This window comes from Octopus sinensis, unplaced genomic scaffold, assembly GCF_006345805.1.
Source record: "Octopus sinensis unplaced genomic scaffold, ASM634580v1 Contig10522, whole genome shotgun sequence".
NCBI lineage: Eukaryota > Metazoa > Mollusca > Cephalopoda > Octopoda > Octopodidae > Octopus > Octopus sinensis.
In genome coordinates, this window is record NW_021832127.1 from 36934 (window position 1) to 56663 (window position 19730).

Genomic DNA, 19730 nt, shown 5'->3' on the forward strand with positions numbered 1-19730 from the left:
TAAAAGAAAAAGACTATAACATTTTAGAGTGATGTTGAACTTGAAAAAAACCTGGAACCATTTTGAAAAAACGGTTAAAAAATATTAAAAAATCTGCATCTAAAACATATTTATAATTTTAGATTCTTCATATAAGACAGTTTTAACTATAGTATTTATAGATTAATTTTAAATATTTCAAATTGCGTGCAATCTCGGGACTTTTTTGGACGACGATTCTTTGAGGATTGGAATCGGACAAAGACTTGGACTAGACGTTTGCCAGGAGCACCGATGCCGCTGCGGGAAAACGGTCGATGCGAAGGGATTGCACCCGCTATCCTGCAGGAGATCCGCCGGAAGAGGACCACGTCACGCCGCTCTGAACGACGTGATCGTCAGAGCTCTGAAGGCTGCAGGCTTCCCAGCACAGCTTGAACCAGTGGGTCTCGATCGAGGTGATGGAAAGAGACCTGACGGGATGACTCTTTTCCCTTTCAACTCCGGACGATCTTTGGTCTGGGACGCAACTTGCGTCGATACTTACTCAAGCACGAATCTCCTTAAATCGGTTCAGACACCTGGAGCAGCTGCCTCAATCGCGGAAAACCTTAAAACCAAAAAATATTCCTTCCTCGGGGACCGCTACAGATTCACCCCTGTTGCGGCTGAGTCATCAGGAGCTGTTGGCCCAGCGACTGCCGAGTTCTTGCGCGAACTCGGAAGAATGCTCGCCACAAAGAAAAATGATCCTCGTGAAGGAGTATGGCTAAGACAAAGGATCGGAATAGCCATACTCCGAGGGAACTCGCTTTCCATACAGGCAGCGGGCTTCCTCAATTGATTTCTCAAATCAATCTCTTCTCTGAATTTATTAACTGACTATATTAAATTTTTTCTTTAAAAAAAAAAATATTTCAAATATTAAAATTATATGGCTCTAAATTTTCTCGGGTTGCATTTTATCGTCGTTACGTAAACAAAAGTATTTTTGTAAGAACTTATAAAGTGTATAAGGAAATTAATTTTTAAATAGAAATTAGCAGATTCAAAAAACAATGGATTCGGTGAGTTTTATGCTACATTGATAAAATAAAATTGCACATTTATTAATAACTTTGTAATAATAATTCCGATTATATTAAGTCTATTAAAGAGGAACAGGAAATAAGATTAATCAATTTCTTTATCCATAAATTTTTTCCTCGAAAATGCGATCCAGTGCTAATACAGATTAACAAAAACTTCCAACCTTTGAGGGTTCGCTTGGTCCATTTTTATAAATAATATCCACAAGTCTTTGCCCTATTTCAATTCTCATCTGCATAATATAATCCCGAAGATCTACTCATATGATAATAAACATTTAATCAGGTCTACCTTGTTTTTCTGAACTACTTGGAGCTTTATAGACAGAGTTAAGAGGAAACTTCGAATCGCCAGGAATAGAAAATGTTTGAACAGCTTTAGCATTGAGCTGTTTAACTGCGCTCGATTTTTCTTTCTGTTTGGCGATTATTTTAATGCATTCTGAAACGTAGAGGATACCATAAATGAATGTTCTATCCGAGTGAGACTCAATTTCGTATAATTTATGTAAAACGTTGGGTCGAAAATAGGAAATTACTACGTCTACAATATCCTCTGTTTCTTTATTGCCTGTTAAATTTATTTTTAATTAAATTAATTAACTTATTATTGGGGCTGGTCCTCTCGCGTTGGTTTTTAAGGGCATAATGGCAAAATCGCCAATTGATCTTCCATCATGTTTAATTGGGCAGTTAAAAGCCTAATTTAGTAAACTTAGAGACCATTAAATAGAATACTGGCATTTGTAGAAGTGTCTAAAAATATTATAGTAATTAGCACAACCAGAAGTGAAAAATACTAATTCCAATTATTAAGTTTATTTTAAATTTTATTATTTTTAATTATAATAAAAATATTTTGAAAATATTTAATTCAACTTTATATTTCTATATATTCCTAATTTTTATATGGAATTTTTATCAATCAAACTATCTTTTTTAGATAAATAATTAGTTTCAATTGAAAAAAATCAAACTATCAAATTCAACGAGCTAGGTTCCAGCAGGCAGAGATTAGTTTCATCTAAGAATGGTCAAAGATATCTTTTGAAACAGCTAAAAGGTTTCCGCTCATAATTTATCATGAAGTTTTCATTAAATTTTGAAGCGTGTAGATAAAAACATTTTAACTTAAAAACACGGACGAAGCAGGATGTTTGGTTCGGAAACAGCATAATGTCCAGGAGATTACTTAGGATGCTGCCTTTAGCATAAAACTGCAAGTTCTGAAAGCCATGGCTGATGCTGTAGATCACTCTGACAAAGCAGAGTGGGCCAACGAGGTTGTCAGACTTTCTCGCCAGAGCTTTAATCGGATTCCTTGGAATAGATGGCCCACTATAACGGATACTTTCAATGAAAGTTTGTGACCTCAAAGTCTATATCCGATATCAAAACATTCTCAGAGCTACCCTGTACAATGAATCCTACCAACAGTTATTCTTATGAAGCTCTCTCACAGAATAATGAAATATCCAATTTTAGAAATTTTCTTGAGAAATTTGATTTCCAAATTGGGAGAGTTCAGAGTCTTCCCCGAACTAACCGGCTTGCCACTGATTAAAAAGCTACTATTTGAAATGAATCTTGCAATGAAAAAATATTTGAAATCCTATCTTTCTACGAACTTGAAATTTCAGACATTATTTATGCTGTTCAAATTTCTTAGAAAACATATCAAATTCTTCTCGAGCAAGCTGCAAATTTGTTGAAAGTTCATCTGAAAAAATTGAAACATTAAAAAATATGTCTTTGGTCAATAATTTTCCTAATTTGACTGCAAAAAGTATGGAGTGGAAAAAAACATATGGCTATAAAAAGTCAAAAGAAGGAGAGGTTGCTAGAATCTATATTTTAATTTCTGACAAAATAAAGATCCTGGAAAAGAAGCGAAAGTTAAAATTATTTCTATTTTGTTGACCAGTAGGTAAAGAGAATTTTCTGAACCTATCTGTCGTATTTTCTAGGAGTTGTCTAAGATACTTATGTTTTGCAGCCATGCAGGGACATCGGGATGTGAGTACAAAACGACTTTAATGTCAAAAGGGCAAGAATGGTGACTCCATTTAGGCGTTTATTGTCTCCACGGTAAAGCCCAACAGATTCAAGTTTTGTCGGCAGCTTTTTTTTAATGGAGAAAATGTTGCGGGACATGAAAGAAAAGTTATAGAGCAGTTACATTTCCCAATGGAGAAATATTCTCGAATTTAACGAGATTAAGTGCCTATTTTTGTGATTCATGAAATGCAACAGTACCAAGAAGTCTAAAGGACTCTTTCGGGTCGTCCCTTCTTTTGGCAATTCTTCTCCCCAAACAGCGTAAGAAACAAAGCGACTTGGAGCCAAAGACTCCAGAGGTCTCAACGGCGATGGGCGTGAAAATAAGACCGTATTTCCGGATTTTAGGATTTTCAGCACGATTAAAAGCGAAGCTTTGGTCGACGGCCGACATGGCTAGGTTCCAGTTGGATAATGTGTCACAGCAGGTAGAATCCCATATAAGGGATTTTCCCTGTTTGAAGGGGAATGTAGTTAAGCCGTCAGGGCGTTTGCCGTCACCTCTGTTCAAACCGACAGTTTCGAGGACAGATGGCACCCCGGAGGCTTCGAGGGATCTCTTCACAATGTCATTCAGTTAACTGTAGCGAGGCGGACGGCCTGTACTACCGAGGCATGCGAGGGGATGTAATCCAAACTCGTCCAAACTCCTTAGGGCTTTCAGCACGACGGGTTCTGTGGCAACAAAGGAATTGAAAGCAAGGGAGTCAGGGGACGGCTGAGGTCTAAAGTTTTTGGGCTGAGGGGGATGTTTGTCCCTGAGAGAATTCAAGACGGCAGGTGTAGAAGACAAAAGGGAACTTGTTGAAGCGACAAGCCTGACAGCACCGCGAACATCGCCATCCAAAAGTTTACTATTCACCTTTCTGCAAAGATAGTTATCATCGTTTGCCGGTGCAGGCGCTTGATTGGAAGAATGGCTAGTGGAAAGCTCTGATTTAGCGAGATAGTCCTCAAGCCGGTAAAAAGAAAAACAATTCTGATCGTACAAACCCACTTTTTGTTTAAAAATCGTGGCTAGCGAAGGAGAGAAGGTTTTATTACGGTCTCTAGATGAAAGAAACCCGAGGCCAAAAAAAGCAAAACAGAACAATTTAAGCCAATCGGATTGCCCATCAGAAGGTAGGGTATTATCTATTGCGACGGTCAAGGAGGAAGCTGCCAGGGTACGAGCAGCCTTAGGGATTCTTGGGGGGATTTGCCGGAGACGGTGGAAAAGTTTGATAGATTTGAGAACGAAAGAGATAGAACAGGTCTCAGAAATGGGGACGGAATCGGGAAAAGGTCAGGAGAGTGGCAAGAGCAAGAAATTGCAAGAGGGGATGGCAATAATGAGGCGCCAGAAAGGCAGGCGCGACAGACTCAGGTTGGAAGGCGTTCTGACGTGCGGCGAGCTTGAGAAACACATGAAAGATGAAAGAACTGCGTACAAGAAGAATAAAATCGGCCTTTTTTATTTTTGTTAACCACGTTGCAGATGATGCAGAGAGAAACAGAGTTGCGAATAGGATTAGGAAAATTCATAAAAGAATACAAGATCGAAACAAATAGTGGATTGAGAAAAGATTACTGGAGGAAAGAATAAGAAGGGGTGATAGAAACAGAAAAGCAATTTACTTGATAAAATAGAATAACACCACAACAGCAAATAACAAAAAAAGATATCGAGCTTGTAACGTAGCCAAAATAATCTCTTTGATAGGGAAGCACAGCTAGAACTCCTTCTGCATGAAAGGGGGTGTAATCCGTTGGCATCGACTTTATTACAACATCGGCATTGACACCCTCGAACAAACATTAAGTCCCAAGCGCATTGCTACGCTAATCCTCACACAGTCATTATCGAGAAAAGTTCCAGGCTGAGAACAAGGAAGGGCATTAAGCCACGCACCACTTTCAGGTCTCAGGCTGAGAACCACTGCCCTAGACTGAAAATTAAGAATTAATAGATGGGGCTTATTCGGTCACATCTTAAGAATGACAGGAACACTCTAGTTAATCTCGTGGTGGAACACTTCTACGGACCCATCCTGGATCGACTTTGAGGGGAAGACCACGGACTACGCTTCTAACTGTTTGAAATCAAAATCTAACCCGGATTGGAAAAGGGCTGACATCAATTGATGGCTTTTCAGATTCAAAAAAAACAATGTAAAATTGGGCCGGGTCAGATAAGAAAATTCCGTTAATGATTGGGAAATATTAGAAACCCAGATGTTTTAAAAACGTTAAAATTGAGAAATATTTCAAATACTGTCATTCCTCAAAAGCATAGATGACTGACAAAATTTTATTGAATAGCTTTATCAATGAGATATGGAATTAAAAAAGGAAAAATTCTTTTAATTATTGACCAATGCCCATTATATAAAATATTAATCAATTAAAATTTATTGAAATTATTTTTTCCCCGCCGAACACCTTAACAAAATTGCAATCAATAAATCAAGAAATAATTCGTTCCTTTAATACTGAATTCAACCGCATGTAGGCAGAAATATGAAGTTTTATCACGAACAGAAATCTGTAAACATGTCTATGTTAAGTTTAGTCTTGTAGAAAAAATTTTACTTAAAAGTAGTTTAAAATTGAATTTTAAATATAAATCAAACAACTCAATTTAATATAGTTTTTCAACAATTAACTTATAAAATCTTATATTTCTAGTCCACTTTTGAGCTACGATATTTAATATTATTTTTCCGGAGAAATATTAAATCTAACAAAAATATGCAAGTGTTCCATGATTTTTTGAACCATTGTAGTTTTAGACGTACCATCAGCTACGTCATATATCAGTATATAGTAATCAATATATAAATTACAAAGGAAAATCAAATGAAAGAAAATAACAAGAATCAATAATCATCTCCACGACTAACTACTTCTTTACAGGTGGGGCGCAAAAGAACAGTATGTTCAAACTGTGCAGTATAGCATCCTTCGATGTCAACAAGAGGAGGATAAGACTCCACCATTCCACAAGATGTTAGTAATTTCAGCGGAACCTGATACCGAATAAATCCGTTGTCCACTAGCCACCGTTTACAAAATGGCAAAGTATTAAAAATCGATTTTATTTGTCGAAATAACTTTTTAGCCGATTCCAATCTAAAACTCAATTCAACGACTAAACCTTGGCTGTGAGTAAGTGATGTCGGGATTGTGCATGTAATGAGAGCATTCTCCACAGTCCACCACATGCCCTTTTCCCGTAGATCCAAACGTCTCGATGGCATAGCACTCGTTTTCCTTGAAATTTTTTAATACTAAAAACCTCCATTTTCTCTTTACTGTCGTTTTTGACTATTGGGAGACTCTTTCCGGCATGAATCCTGTACTGATTAACTGTATGTCCATTTAAGTTCCGAATGCATTTCACAGGATAGACTTTACCCCTGATTTCAACTTCGTGTGCTTCCATTGTTTCCTGAATAGCTTCTCCGATGTCACTGAACCTCGCATCAATTCCGGCTTCCTTATAAAAAGGTTAAATCATCTATAATTACTCGTATTCCACAATTTGTAGCCTCTTTTACTGCCTCGAGAAGATTATCATATGTGGGATTGAAGGTCTTGGTAAAGGCACAGTCGATTATTCGACCTATAACAAGTTAAATGTACGAAAAAATTAATATCAATAATAATGTTTAAAATAAATACCATTTACGTGTGTACCAAAGTCTATTTTACAAACATCGTCATATCGCAAGACAGTCTCGTCAGACGGGTTTGGGGTATAGTGAGCTGCGCAGTTGTTAAGGGACACTCCCGTAGGAAACGCTATCCCACGCTTTAACTTATCAGCAGAAATAAGTCTTCTAACAGTAGATTCCAATTCTTCACTAAAAAAAGAAAATAAAGGGAAACCCACCAAATATCAATCATTTTCATTCCAGGCTTAATAAAATCATTAATATATTTTCTAGTTTCTCTGTGAACTTCAGCGGCCTTGCGAATATCATTATAGTAATCATTGTTAACACTGTCCCTATCTTCAGCACCTTCTCTCACAGTTCTATAAAAATAGTAAATGAAAGTAAATAATCTCCAACCTTTTATACTCTAAACATTCTCCTGGATTGAATATTCCGTCAGGAAATAATTCATCGACAGGAATTTGATGAGGTTTTGGCGAAATAAGTTCTTGTGGAGATTCCTTATTTAACGGATCTTCAGTTGTCTTAGAGCTTTTTTTATTTATTTTTTTCTTGGAAGTATTTATAACTTTGTCATTTGCGATTTGACTGTCTTGTATTTCTTCCATTAAAGTTTCTTTAAAGAATAGAGAAAAGTGATACCAGAATATAAAAAGCATGAAGAAATTAAATAATTTTTCACGTTTTTAAATAATAATAAAATAAATTTTTTAATAATTAATTCTTAACACCTTATTTGTTTTTCTATTGATAATGTAGTTATGGCGGGTGCAAGAAAGGTTAACTTCCTGAAGGCCTTCCTGAAGAACGCAGGAGAATGCAAAGGCCTATATGGCCAAACAACATATATAACCAATACTTGGAACCTACGATCGGATATACGTGCGGAATCTGGGGAACAAACTTAAGTGCAAACAATCAATCAAAAATCGACAAAATTCGGTTGAAAGCGACAAACCTGCTAAATACTTTTTCCGATAAAGAGATTATCCCAAAAGCCTGGGACAACATCATAAAGTCATCTGCAATCCATCTACGAGAGGTTCGTCCTGAAAATCCCCGTCCGTACCGAAAATGCGTCGGGACAACGGCGGAACATCGGGAGAGGCTGCGCGAACTGCTGAGGGAGGCTGGGATCACCTGAATTCTTCTTTCTTTTGTCTATGACGGTGGTTTTCTGGTTCAATAAATAAAAATAAACAAAAATTCTAACTTCTGCCGTCTATATTTACGATGTTACTCCTGGCTGATACTCTGTTCGTGTGCTGCTGACATTAGAAAAATTATCTATGATTTTTCGACCATTGGATGATCGCTTAACTCTTAGAAATGCAGTACAATGCGACCTCAAATTGGAGAAATTTTTCCTTTATTTTTGAGGTTTTCCCCATAAAAAGAGTTTTCTCCTCATTTCCTTGTTAAATCAAGATAACCAATTTTCGAAAATATTTTTGTCATCAACGCGTTTCAAAATAATCATATTCAATGCCGATTTCTTTCAGATTTACACCTTTTAATACTCTTGGTAATTTCGTACGCCCATTTATAAGCTGTTTATCTTTTTCTACTCTGTTACTGCAACACTAAAAAGGTTCATACGTTCTTTTCTTATTTTATGTTTGTTGTGTGATTTGTTTCTTTCAACAAAACTTTTTTTAATAGTTTTATAAAAGAATGCAGTTTTATCACAGCTGAAAATCTTTCTTCAGCTATAGTTTTCAAGCAAATCATTGAAAATCGATCGTAAGTTTTCCGCAACTCTTTTATCGGCTGATCGTGATTTGCCTTTCGACCTGGAATACGAATAATCTTGTAAACTTTGGCATCACTTTGTATCCAATTATTTCTTCGGATGTTGAGAAGGCATGAGCTAGAATTCTTTTCTTTTTAAGTCGATATAGCATTCATTTATAGATGTTAAAGCCTTTAAATCATTTTATTCTTAGGACCAGACTATATATCCTTGCAAATTCTGCCTAGGGAGGATGAGGTCCCTGGTCGAGTGCATCGGCATCACGGGACGTTTGTTTGATTTTTACCGTGGTTCTGGCGGTTAAATAAATAAACAGGTTAAAAATTCAATTTGTTCAACTTGCGTCAATTTCCTCATCTATAAAAAATGTCTTTTCGATAATATAAATAATTAATTCAAAGAATTGAAACTAATCCTGAAAAGGTAAGATCGATATTAATTCTCCTCTGTTTTGAAGAATTTAAATAAAATCTAGTCTTTTATAAAAACTAAATTCGTTAGTGATTACAAAAATCCTAAAAAATGAATTAAAATCGCAAGCATGCAAAAAAATGATTGCTAAATTCCAAATCGAAATGAAGTGATGCTCTTTTGGTTTCTAAACTATTCGGTAACTCTAGAAAAAGTTGCCAAGTGTCTTCACCAACCAGGTAGATGCCACTGCGTTATCAACACCGTCTCGTTTAAGTTATTTCCGAAAAAGAAATGACTTGATATCTAAAAAATGTACCTGAGATGTTATTTAAGTTACATTATTAACCGCAAATAAAATCGCAGATCCCGGCGTTCGGGAACTCAATTTCTTTAATCGAATTGGTGTTGGAAAGTATGTCTACAAAGTAAACCCTAAAACTACAAAACCAAAAAAAAGTTTTAATACGTTTAATTTGTTCAATATATTAAAATTTAACGAATCATATGCAAAATTTGCAACGACTTAAGAGCGTGATTCTGAAAATTTGTTTGAAAATATAAACAATATGATTTATTGAATTTAAATTCTTCGATAAGCATTTCTATATATCGAAATCTATTAATCCCATTTTTTTCTGGATTGTAAAAAACATTTGGGATAAAACATTTACAACTATAACACAATTATTATTTAAAACATTTTTAAATAAATCATTTATGAATTATTATAAAAATAAATTTAAGAAAAATTTATGAAACTTACTATCACATTTAATGATCTTTAGAAACGAATGTTTAGAATCGATTCGGCACATGATCTTAACGTATTATCAATGGAATGCAATATTTTATATCGTATAAAACAGGGCGAGCATCTCAATAAGTATAATAGTTTGAGGAGGGGAATGCAATATTTGAGGAGGAAAAGGGTCTCCATATTTTATATATTCTAAGTATTGCACTATGGAAGATAAACTTACTTTTTTGCAAACTCAATTAACAATCCTTGCTTTTTTGCCATAAGATAATTTGTTCCTTTGACAACTTGATCGTTGTAGCTTTCAATTTTGATCTGTGGACGACTATATATTCTATGGCGTTCATAATACTGTCATTGAATAAATATTCATTAAAGATAAAATATTTCTTTTTGATCTTTCTATTTATCACTTAAAGCAGGTGTTCTCAACCGGGGGCGAATCGCCCCCCTAGGGGCGAAAATTTTGAACAGGGGGGCGATAATTTTGTACAGGGGGGCGATTTTAAAATAGCACGCTGTTTTTACATTCTTGTTTGGTATCTAAGATGTCTTCTCGCTCAAATAAGAAAAGTCGTCATTATCAAAACGAATATTTAAAATATGGGTTTATTCAAAGTACTGAAGATACAAAACAGCCTTATTGTCTTATTTGTCAATGTTCTTTCTCAAATGAGGCGATGAAGCCATCACGATTACAGGATCATCTAAAACGCAAGCACTCGGATAAAATGTCAAAGCCGATTGAATATTTTCAAAATTTAAAATACAATTTTGAAAATAAGAAAACGATCAAATCGTTATTCACAAAGCCAGTACATGATGGTTATTTAACATTTATTTATATGTAGTTGTGGGTGCGCACATCGCTTCTTATAAAATTGCTGAAATTATTGCGAAAACTTCCAGTTCTCATACTATCGCAGAAAATGCAATAATTCCATTACTGGAAGTAATAATATCGGATGTAATGCATCAAGATGCTTCTAAAATTATTAAAAGTCTACCTCTTAGCAATGATTCGATTATTATTATTATTTAAGCCACACAAAATCACCGTCTTAACCATTAACTAACACGTTCAGGTGATTCGTCGAAGAATTGATGAAATGGGTGACAATGCAAAAGAAATCCTTATTGAAAAACTGAAGCGAAGTAAGTTTTCATTACAAATTGATGAAAGCGTCATTGTAGATAGCAAAGCTGTTTTAATGGGATTTAAACCCGACATAGAATATTTAGCGAGTAAACATCAATATCAAGGGTCTCACTAATAATTTTTAATAAAAATTCAATTTTTTACATTTGATTTATTATTTTATATTTTGATTTTTGAGTTATATACAAAAAACAACCAATTAAGGGACAATGCCCAAAAATTTTTAAATTGTATGTGGACAAGGGGGCGATAAAATTTCAAAGGAGGGCGATAAAATATCTAAGGGGGCGATGAACAAAGAAAGGTTGAGAATGCCTGAGTTAAAGGACTTACTCAGTACCCTATGCGATTTCAAAACAATATTTACATGATGCATCTGCGTAATTTTTCTTGAAATAAGATTGTTTTTGTGATGTTTATACATTTACATTAGGTCATTCTTGAATGATATTTATGTTAAACTTCATTAAAAATGAATTTGTAGTTTATGATTATATTTCATAATCCGAACAGCAAATATTTTTCCAGAATCATCCAATACATTGCATTAGCAATGGAGCAACTGTTTCTATTAATCCTTTAGTAAATTCGTCAAGATTTTAAACAGGGATAATCTTAAGAAGTTTTACTTTAATGCATAGGTAACTCTTATTTAAACACTCTTTAATCGTGTTTAATCTAAAAACGATCCATAACAATTTATCATCAATCAACTGAGAATCAATTTCGCCATCTTCGAATCTGTGACCTGATTAAAGTTTTTGAAATAGATAAAAAAACCTTTCCTAACAATAGGACAGTAAAACATTTCAGAAGACGGATAAGTCCAATTTTTTGAATCAAAAGAGAACATTGGAATACTTGACGTTTCTTTTGTTTTTTTAGATTACAGAAATTCTCAAAAACTGTATCCTTACTAAGATCTGGAATCTATTTTCTAAGATTTCATATTATCGAAAACCATATTCCAATCATTTACAATCTCTATACTGTTCTGTGCAATTGGAAACCTTCCTTCTGATGGGTTAGAGATTTTCGCATTATTATTTAACTTCTCTCTTGATATTGGACAAAAAACTTCATTTAAAATATAATTAATTAGAAAACTAAGAAGCAGAATTGAATACCAGCTTCGTTGAGAGACGCATGTGACGTAATTACTGTAATGCAATTTATTCAAAAAAAATTAATTGTTATAATTTTGATAACTTGTTCGAAAAATGTTTCTATCATCTTGGGACGTATTATTTGAAATTGAAGTGGGAAAAATCAATCCGTTGAAGAATGGCTGAGAATAATTAGAAACTGTGAACAATCGAGGAGCTACTGACTGAGATGAACCAAATAGAGAGTGAAACACTTGGCCATTGAAAGCCGAGTTTTTAAATGGAAGGTCTCGATGAGTAATGCTGCTACTTCCACCAAATACAGTATTCATTGAGTCAAAACAAGGCCTCTTATTGGAAGGTAAAGGAAATCTTAGAACATGTGGTTCATATTGGGTATCCTGACAAAGAGAACGTACCGATCCTTCTATGAGGACTAAAGAGGGCGGTTCATTCTCAACTTCTAGATTATTTATATCTTTATCCTCGTCAGAATCTTCAATAACAATAACATCGTCTCCATTCTTCGAAATATTGACCACGCTCTCAGTTATCGGAGTCGGTTCTTTATTTTCAGTGGTATCAAAAATTTGTGAGGGATTCACTGAATCAGAACCACGCCTCTTATTGGAGGATAAAGGAAATCGTAGAATATGTGGTTCATTTTGGATATCCTGACAAAGAGAACGTACTGATCCTTCTATGAGGACTAAAGAGGGCGGTTCATTCTCAACTTCTAGATTATTTATATCTTTATCCTCGTCAGAATCTTCAATGACAATAACATCGTCTTCATCCTTTAAAATATTCTCCACATTCTCAGTTATCGGAGTAGGTTCTTTATGTTCAGTGGTATCAGAAATTTCTATGAAAATCAACAATAGCAAGCAACCTTTAGCAGATTCCATTTTATCTGAAACACGGTGCCAAAGCCCATTCTCATCAAACCTAACAGATCTCACGTGATTTTGAGTCTGCATTAAAATGAAGGAGACGTATCTTATGGAATAATATAGTCAAAACACAATACTCGTCAATCTTCACGTAGCAAAAGTCAATAGGCCGAAAACAGATAGGACAGCGCCAATTAGGTCTTTTCTCATTCATTGTGAGAAAAGTATGGGCATCAAAACATTGAATGTGGTCACATTGCGTTGACCTGACCGGAAGAGACAAACGAGTCTGGGATATCTACACATGTAAATAAGGATTTTGAAACAGGACATAGGAGAGAGAGGTATATATCAGTCACAACAGGTTCGTCAGTTTCATTGTTTCCAGAAAGACGTTCAGTGACTGAAAAGTCACTTTATTAGGTCAATACTCCATTTCTGAGTCTGTTCAGTTGTTATTAGAGATCGAGATTGTATTTTATTTATTAAATCGTTGGCTGATAATTTTTTGACAACAAAAATTCCCGCGTAATATTGATCCTAAAAAAATATATATAAATTACTTTTTCGCTAGAACTGTTACGGACAAATAAAAAATTTGTGCTATTAGGACGTGTAATTGTCACCAGAGTCACATCAACAGGAATCCGCGGGCGTTTCCGTACTTCGTTTTGTCGCTTGATAGGGAGGTATGGCTAAATAAAAGGTCGACTTATATAGAATACTGGAAGATCAACAGATTTTGAGTTGAGTTTACACGTTAAAGTTGACGGATATTTATCACGCAAAACATTTGATTCCAAAACGCCAATTCTAAAATTATTAATTTGAACTGAACCTAAGTTGTACTTGAAATTCAGTCCTGAATCCCATATAGTCAAAGAATCTGTATTATAAAAATGAAATATCAAAAATTATTTTATATTGAATAAATATTATTGATAAACATATTTTTTTAAACTTTTTAAAAAACAATTACTTTAAATCTGGGAAAGTATTGTAAATTGACTCTGTAAAAGTAAATAAGTTTCTGCTGTCACCGTCAGTTATATTATCACCTAAAATAATGTATGACAGAAATACCATTTTTGATTAAGGTTGGGAATAAAACTGTGTAAAGGTTTTCATAATAAGGAATGTCTTCAAATTTAAGAGAATTCAAATCTATCGGAGGAGCAACTTGTACTGTAGGAAATATCGTTTTTATTGGAAATATAGCATTATCGCTATTGCTAAAATAAAATTTGTTATCAGGTGTACTCAAAAATAGATTTTATTTCTTTCAGAAAATCAGGATTGTAAACTGTTTCTAAATTATCACAAATTCGTTTCAACAAATCATCTTTATTTCCAGAAATCTTTGCATGAATATAATGACAAAGTTTTTGCAAATCAACTTTTCGAAGTTGCCTGAGTAATATCTATTAAAATTTCAATATTTGATATAAACTATATAAGAGGCCAAAATTTCATTTCTCAACATTTTAAAACAAAAATTTCCAAAAGTCTCACTAAAGTGCTTTAATAATATTAGTCTATTTAGCTAGAAATCAATACTTAAAAAATATTAAGAATAATTAAATCAGCTTATTTTATATAACAAATTAATTATTAATCAATGGAAACTGGTTTAATTAAAATACTAAAAATGTATATAAAACAATAATTAATATATAATGCATATTAAATTTATCTTTGTTATAAATAAATTAATTTATTATATGAATTTTATTTTAAAAATATAAAAATTATTAAAATAAATAAAGAAACTTTTATGTGCTTGGATCGTGTTTTTGTTGTTTCTGCCTTTCGCTCTCCTATCGGTTAATTTTTTTAAATCACACATTAAATAATGTTTTATAATTTATTTTCCACATTTATAAAAATTCAAATTATAAATGTTCTAGGCTCTTTTAATGGATTATTATCAAGCTGTGGTCCAGTACAGTTGAGTGAGGCTGTTATATCATATGCACTAAAAGAATGTGAATGCGATCCAAAAGATGTGGATGAATTAATAATGGGGCATGTTCTGACTGCCGGTATATTTTTGTTAATGATTACTTGTAGGCTTGGGTCAAAACCCAACACGACAATTATCACTTAAGATAGGAATTCCAAACACATCTCCCGCGTATAGTGTTAACATGTTGTGTGGATCTGGGCTACAAGCCATTATTCTTGGATTCAAATCGATCAAATATGATCAGATGAATGTGGTTGTCGCAGGTGGAATGGAAAGTATGTCAAATGTTACGAAAATAATTAAAACTAATTAAATTAAGGCCCCACATACTTCCAATCTCAGAAAGTCTGTCAAATTTGGTTCTGTTGAGTTTACAGACACTGTACTGAATGATGGGCTCATGTGTGCCATGAGTAAAGTTCACATGGGTGTCACTGGTTTGTATTTTTATGTATAATATTTTGATTAGCTGAGCATGTAGCTAAGATTGCCAACATAACACGGGTAGAGCAGGACGAATTTGCTTTTAATTCTCAACAAAAATGTGGAAATGCTATGAAAATGGGGTTTTTTAATTCTGAGATTGTTCCTATTACAATATCTGTCAGTCGATCTGGTATATTAAAATTTGTGGTTAATTGATAAAGAAAATAAAATGATAACACAAGATGAATTTCCCAAGCCTAATACAACAATTGAAGCTTTGGGGGCGTTAAAGCCCTGTTTCGTCAGAGATGGGAGCGGAACGGTGACCCCGGGGAATGCCTCTGGTTCAATTATTTGTAATTATGTTTTTTGGCAGGAATAAATGATGGATCTGCAGCCGTCGTTTTAATGAATCATAAGCAAGTTGAACGAAGAGGTTTAAAGCCTATTGCCGAGATTATTTCATATGCATCTGTCGGTTTGGAGCCAATGGAAATGGGTTTAGGCCCTGTCCCTGCTGTTAGGATGGCGGTTTGTAGTTGGAATTTTGATTATTTAGCTGAGTAAAGCCAATTGGTCCATCGACAGTGTTGATTTGTTTGAATTAAATGAAGCTTTTGCTGCTCAGTCACTGGCTGTGATAAGACAGCTGAATTTAGATCCAAATAAAGTTAACGTTTCTGGCGGTGCTATAGCTTTGGGGCATCCTATTGGTGCTTCCGGAGCTAGAATCCTTGTGACTTTATTGCATAATATGAAGAGATTGAATGTTAAGAGGGGTGTAGCCTCTCTTTGTGTAGGTGGTGGTATGGGCGTGGCTATGTGTGTTGAAAGATTATCTGATTAAATATTTCTTGATAATTTTGCTTACTTTTTGAGAAACTAATATTTTAAATACTATCTCAATTTCTTTACTCACTCGTTTATCTTTTTGAAATCTGTGCATGATCTAATAATTAGATTAGATTCTAATTAATTCGAACAGGCATTAGTATAGAATCTTTGGTCTTTTAAAAAAAGCACTTTAGGTTCCTTCTTTACCCAGATAACAAAATTTGTTCAAATCGAAAATGAGCCACGATGCGCAAAAATCTTTTTAAAGTATTTCCCTAACTATCTCAGAAGGGCGAATGCTTCAATTTTATTACCATTTAGGACAGGGGTCGGCAAAAGCAGGCTCGCGAGCCTTTGAAGGCTCTTTAACTCTTACGGTAGGCTCTTTCAATTTTTAACTATTTTTTTTGTTTTGTTAATAACAAAAAATCTTTGCACGTTTAACATTAATTTTTTGTGGTACATCGATATATGCCTAGCAATAAAAAAATTAATAAAAAAATCGATAATGCGCGACATTTTCAATCAAAATGGACTGAGACTTTTGCATTCACGTCTAATTCAGAACAACTACCGAAATGTCTCATTTGCCAGGAAACTTTGAATCAAAATAAAGGGGTTAGGAATCTGTAGAAGAACTTGCAAAGAATAATCAGATTGAGAATTCCGCTTTTAAATATTGGTATCACAATGCCAGGACTGCAAATATTGCCAGTTTTTTGATAAGCCACGAGGCAAGGGGAAAACCATTTACCGATGGCGAATTTATAAAGGCATGTTTCATTAAAACCTCTGAAGAACTTTTTCACGATTTTTCAAATAAGGCAGAAATCGTGAATACAACAAAGTTCGCTGGCTTTCGAGAGGGAACGTTTTCAATCGGTTTGCTTATTGTATGCAAGAAGTCAAACTTTTTTTCAATGAGAAAAAAATTCATAATGACGAATTAAGTGATGACCGATGGCTGCAGAAATTCTATTTTATGGTTGACATAACATCAGAATTAAACAAACTTAATTCAAAATTGCAAAGGAGTGGAAATATTAAATTTTTCATGTATGAGGAAGTGATATTATTTGAAAAAAAATTAATTTTGTTGGAAGAGGATATAGAACAAATTATTTTACTTTTCTTAGTCTGTATCTTTTTTTCTTGTCGACATCTTTAAAATATGTTGGATCGCGATCAGAATTAATATAATCCTTAATTTGTTCTATTTCTTGCAAAAAAAGCTTCACTAAAAACCATGCGGCAATTTGAAATAATTATTTTTTTTATTAGTTATAATATTATCTATTAACTTAAAATAATTCGATTGTCATCTATTTCATAAAAATTACATTTTTATTTTAATAAAAAGTTGTCGGTCCACTCAACGGCGTGGTCCATTCAGCGGACGGTGACACAAAATTACAGATTCGAATTTGGAATCTAACCTCAGATTAAAATTAACGACTTACGACCCAGACATTAACTAACTCTCCAAAGAAATGAGGAATCACATTTCTCATTAATGCGTCTAATTAATTTAATTTTTTAAAATGAATTCTTAATTATTTTTTAAATTAATGTCTATTTAATTTTATGAATTTAAATTTTTGACAAGTGGTAAAAATTCATAAATTTAAATTAATGTCTATTTAATTTTATGAATTTAAATTTTTGACAAGTGGTAAAAGGTGACTCTTCAATTTTTCGAAATTTCCAAAAATGTTCAAAATTGGCTCTTCTCCAAAAGTATTTGCCGACCCCTGATTTAGGAGATCCAACCAGCGACATCGATTGCAGGAAAAGAAATCATAATTAGATAATAAAATTAATTTTATTTGTCTGGTATAATAAAAATCCTGTGTATTAAACGATTTCAATCTTAAAAACCAATAAATGTTTGTTTACCAATAGTCTGAAAGGAAATGTCTTATAACTAGGGCAAACGAAAGTCAACAAGGTCAACTTGAGTTTTTTGTTTAATTATAGTGTTAAAATGATATTAGTCAAATTATTTCGATAAAAAAATGTATATATAAAAAGTTATAAAAGCAACAAAGTCAATTTTCTACTCTTATCGTCAACTTTTATTTTATTGAGGTCATTCGCAAACTCAATGTTGATAGGAAAAATTTTTATTTACTTATTTCTGATGCTGCTTCATATATGGTTTCTTCTGGAAAAGTATTAAAGCAATTATATTCAAATCTATTTCATGTCACTTGTGTGGCGCATTTATTACATAATTGTGCCTTCAGAATTGCGCCAAAGCACTTGTTGTCAAAAATAATTCACGACGTCAATTATTTACAGAAATTGGATATCCACCCGAGCCCATTGTAACTAGATGGGGTAGTTGGTTAAATGCTGCTGACTATTATGCAAAAAATTTAACACAAATCATCAATATTTGTAATGGTATAGAAGAGGAATCTTTATTGATACAAAGAGCAAAGGAATCCGTTATGAATGAATTTCTTCATACGAATTTAGAAGAAATAAGCCGGGAATATCATTTATTAACAGATATTTTAATGGAAATTGATTCTAATAAATTCACTATTTCAAGAGAGTATCATTTTTTAAAAAATGTTGATTTTAAAGAAGATTCCTGCAAAATTTGAGACTACATAAGCTTACGAATTTCAAGAAACGACATTTTCAAAATAATGGAGTTATCTAAGCTACCAATTACTCCATTTCACCACGCATTATTATTGGATTGCCCGGCAACATCGTGTGAAGTAGAAAGATCATTTTCTATTCTTCACAAAATTTTAACCAAAGATAGAAATTTCCTACCTGAAAATGTTAAATACTATTTAATGTTGTGCTTTAAAAAATAAATTTCTGTTTCTTAGGGCAACTTTTTATGCATATTATGTCAACTTTGTTTATTTTTTAAAGCAATTTAGTTGACTTTTAAGGTCAATTTTTTACATTTTTAAGAGCAACTTTCCGGTTGCCCTACTTATAACTGACATGACCTGCTAAGATACTTTCTAGAAGACAAATCTGTAACTTTGATTTGTGTCCCTATACACTTGAAAGGGTGGAATTTTACTACTTCCATTAAGACCAAAATTCCAATTTAGGCTTCTCCAGTTGATCTCTGTTGCTATCGTGAGAGGCAACGCAACGTCAATTATGTTGGCGGGGTCCACTTCGAATAGATGGCTTTGTTAACCTCTAGTAAATAACAGTTTCTAAATTTTTGATATAAATATCTATGTTAAATCCAAAATTTTTAATTCATAAATAAAAGTTTTGTACATTTTTTAACCCGGAGTATGAAATATGGATCTAATAATTTTTCTCGATTTAAAATTTTTTATTTAATAAAGACGACCATGGAAATGCTCGTTAACATATTTTTGATTTTTTCTAATTGAGTATAATCCGTTTCATTTTAGCCGTTCTAATTGTTCCTTTTTTATAGCATACAAAAATTCCCAATGTTTATAATATAATTGCGTAGTTCGCGTCTTATAGAACAATCCTTAATTCTTTTTATGAAACTTTAGAACATTTAAAAATGAATAAAGTACTAAGCAGACACGTTTTAACATGAATTTTTTAAATTACGGTCTAATAAATTAATCATGAGATCATATGACGCCACTAATGTTTCATTAGATAGAGAAAAAGTA

At 33.4% G+C, this 19730-nt stretch overlaps 3 protein-coding genes across 3 annotated transcripts; 1 reads left to right on the forward strand and 2 right to left on the reverse strand.

Moving 5' to 3' along the window:
* Positions 1-1213: 1213 nt before the first annotated feature.
* LOC115228438 (actin-related protein 2/3 complex subunit 3-like) lies at positions 1214-1818 on the reverse strand. The gene is made up of 4 exons (XM_029799017.1): positions 1806-1818; positions 1672-1768; positions 1360-1638; positions 1214-1323 (listed from the first exon to the last, which is right to left on the reverse strand). The coding sequence occupies exons 1-4, from the start codon at positions 1809-1811 to the stop codon at positions 1214-1216; spliced, it is 492 nt and encodes a 163-aa protein (XP_029654877.1). The 5' UTR covers positions 1812-1818.
* A 4128-nt stretch (positions 1819-5946) lies between these two features.
* LOC115228440 (methionine aminopeptidase 2-like) lies at positions 5947-7394 on the reverse strand. Its single transcript, XM_029799019.1, is given in 7 exon segments — positions 5947-6271; positions 6273-6377; positions 6379-6603; positions 6635-6729; positions 6789-6972; positions 6975-7143; positions 7181-7394. Coding segments are annotated over 7 exon segments (1278 nt in total). The 5' UTR covers positions 7393-7394; the 3' UTR covers positions 5947-5983.
* Positions 7395-14631: 7237 nt separating this feature from the next.
* On the forward strand, positions 14632-18704 carry LOC115228439 (acetyl-CoA acetyltransferase, cytosolic-like). Its single transcript, XM_029799018.2, has 7 exons — positions 14632-14689; positions 14774-15118; positions 15152-15269; positions 15302-15448; positions 15480-15602; positions 15635-15789; positions 18339-18704. The coding sequence occupies exons 2-7, from the start codon at positions 15014-15016 to the stop codon at positions 18702-18704; spliced, it is 1014 nt and encodes a 337-aa protein (XP_029654878.1). The 5' UTR covers positions 14632-14689; positions 14774-15013.
* The last annotated feature ends 1026 nt before the right edge of the window (positions 18705-19730 follow it).

What these genes read in the sequence shown, in the direction of transcription:
- LOC115228438 (XM_029799017.1), bottom strand. An exon ending in AGGACCAGCCCCAATAATAA is followed by an intron (nt 1,639 to 1,671) that starts GTTAATTAATTT and finishes TAAATTTAACAG; the next exon opens with GCAATAAAGAAACAGAGGAT. An exon ending in AAGTAGTTCAGAAAAACAAG is followed by an intron (nt 1,324 to 1,359) that starts GTAGACCTGATT and finishes TCATATGAGTAG; the next exon opens with ATCTTCGGGATTATATTATG.
- LOC115228439 (XM_029799018.2), top strand. Translation starts at nt 15,014, where the DNA reads ATGTTGTGTGGATCTGGGCTACAAGCCATTATTCTTGGATTCAAATCG. An exon ending in AGTTCACATGGGTGTCACTG is followed by an intron (nt 15,270 to 15,301) that starts GTTTGTATTTTT and finishes TATTTTGATTAG; the next exon opens with CTGAGCATGTAGCTAAGATT. An exon ending in GACCCCGGGGAATGCCTCTG is followed by an intron (nt 15,603 to 15,634) that starts GTTCAATTATTT and finishes GTTTTTTGGCAG; the next exon opens with GAATAAATGATGGATCTGCA.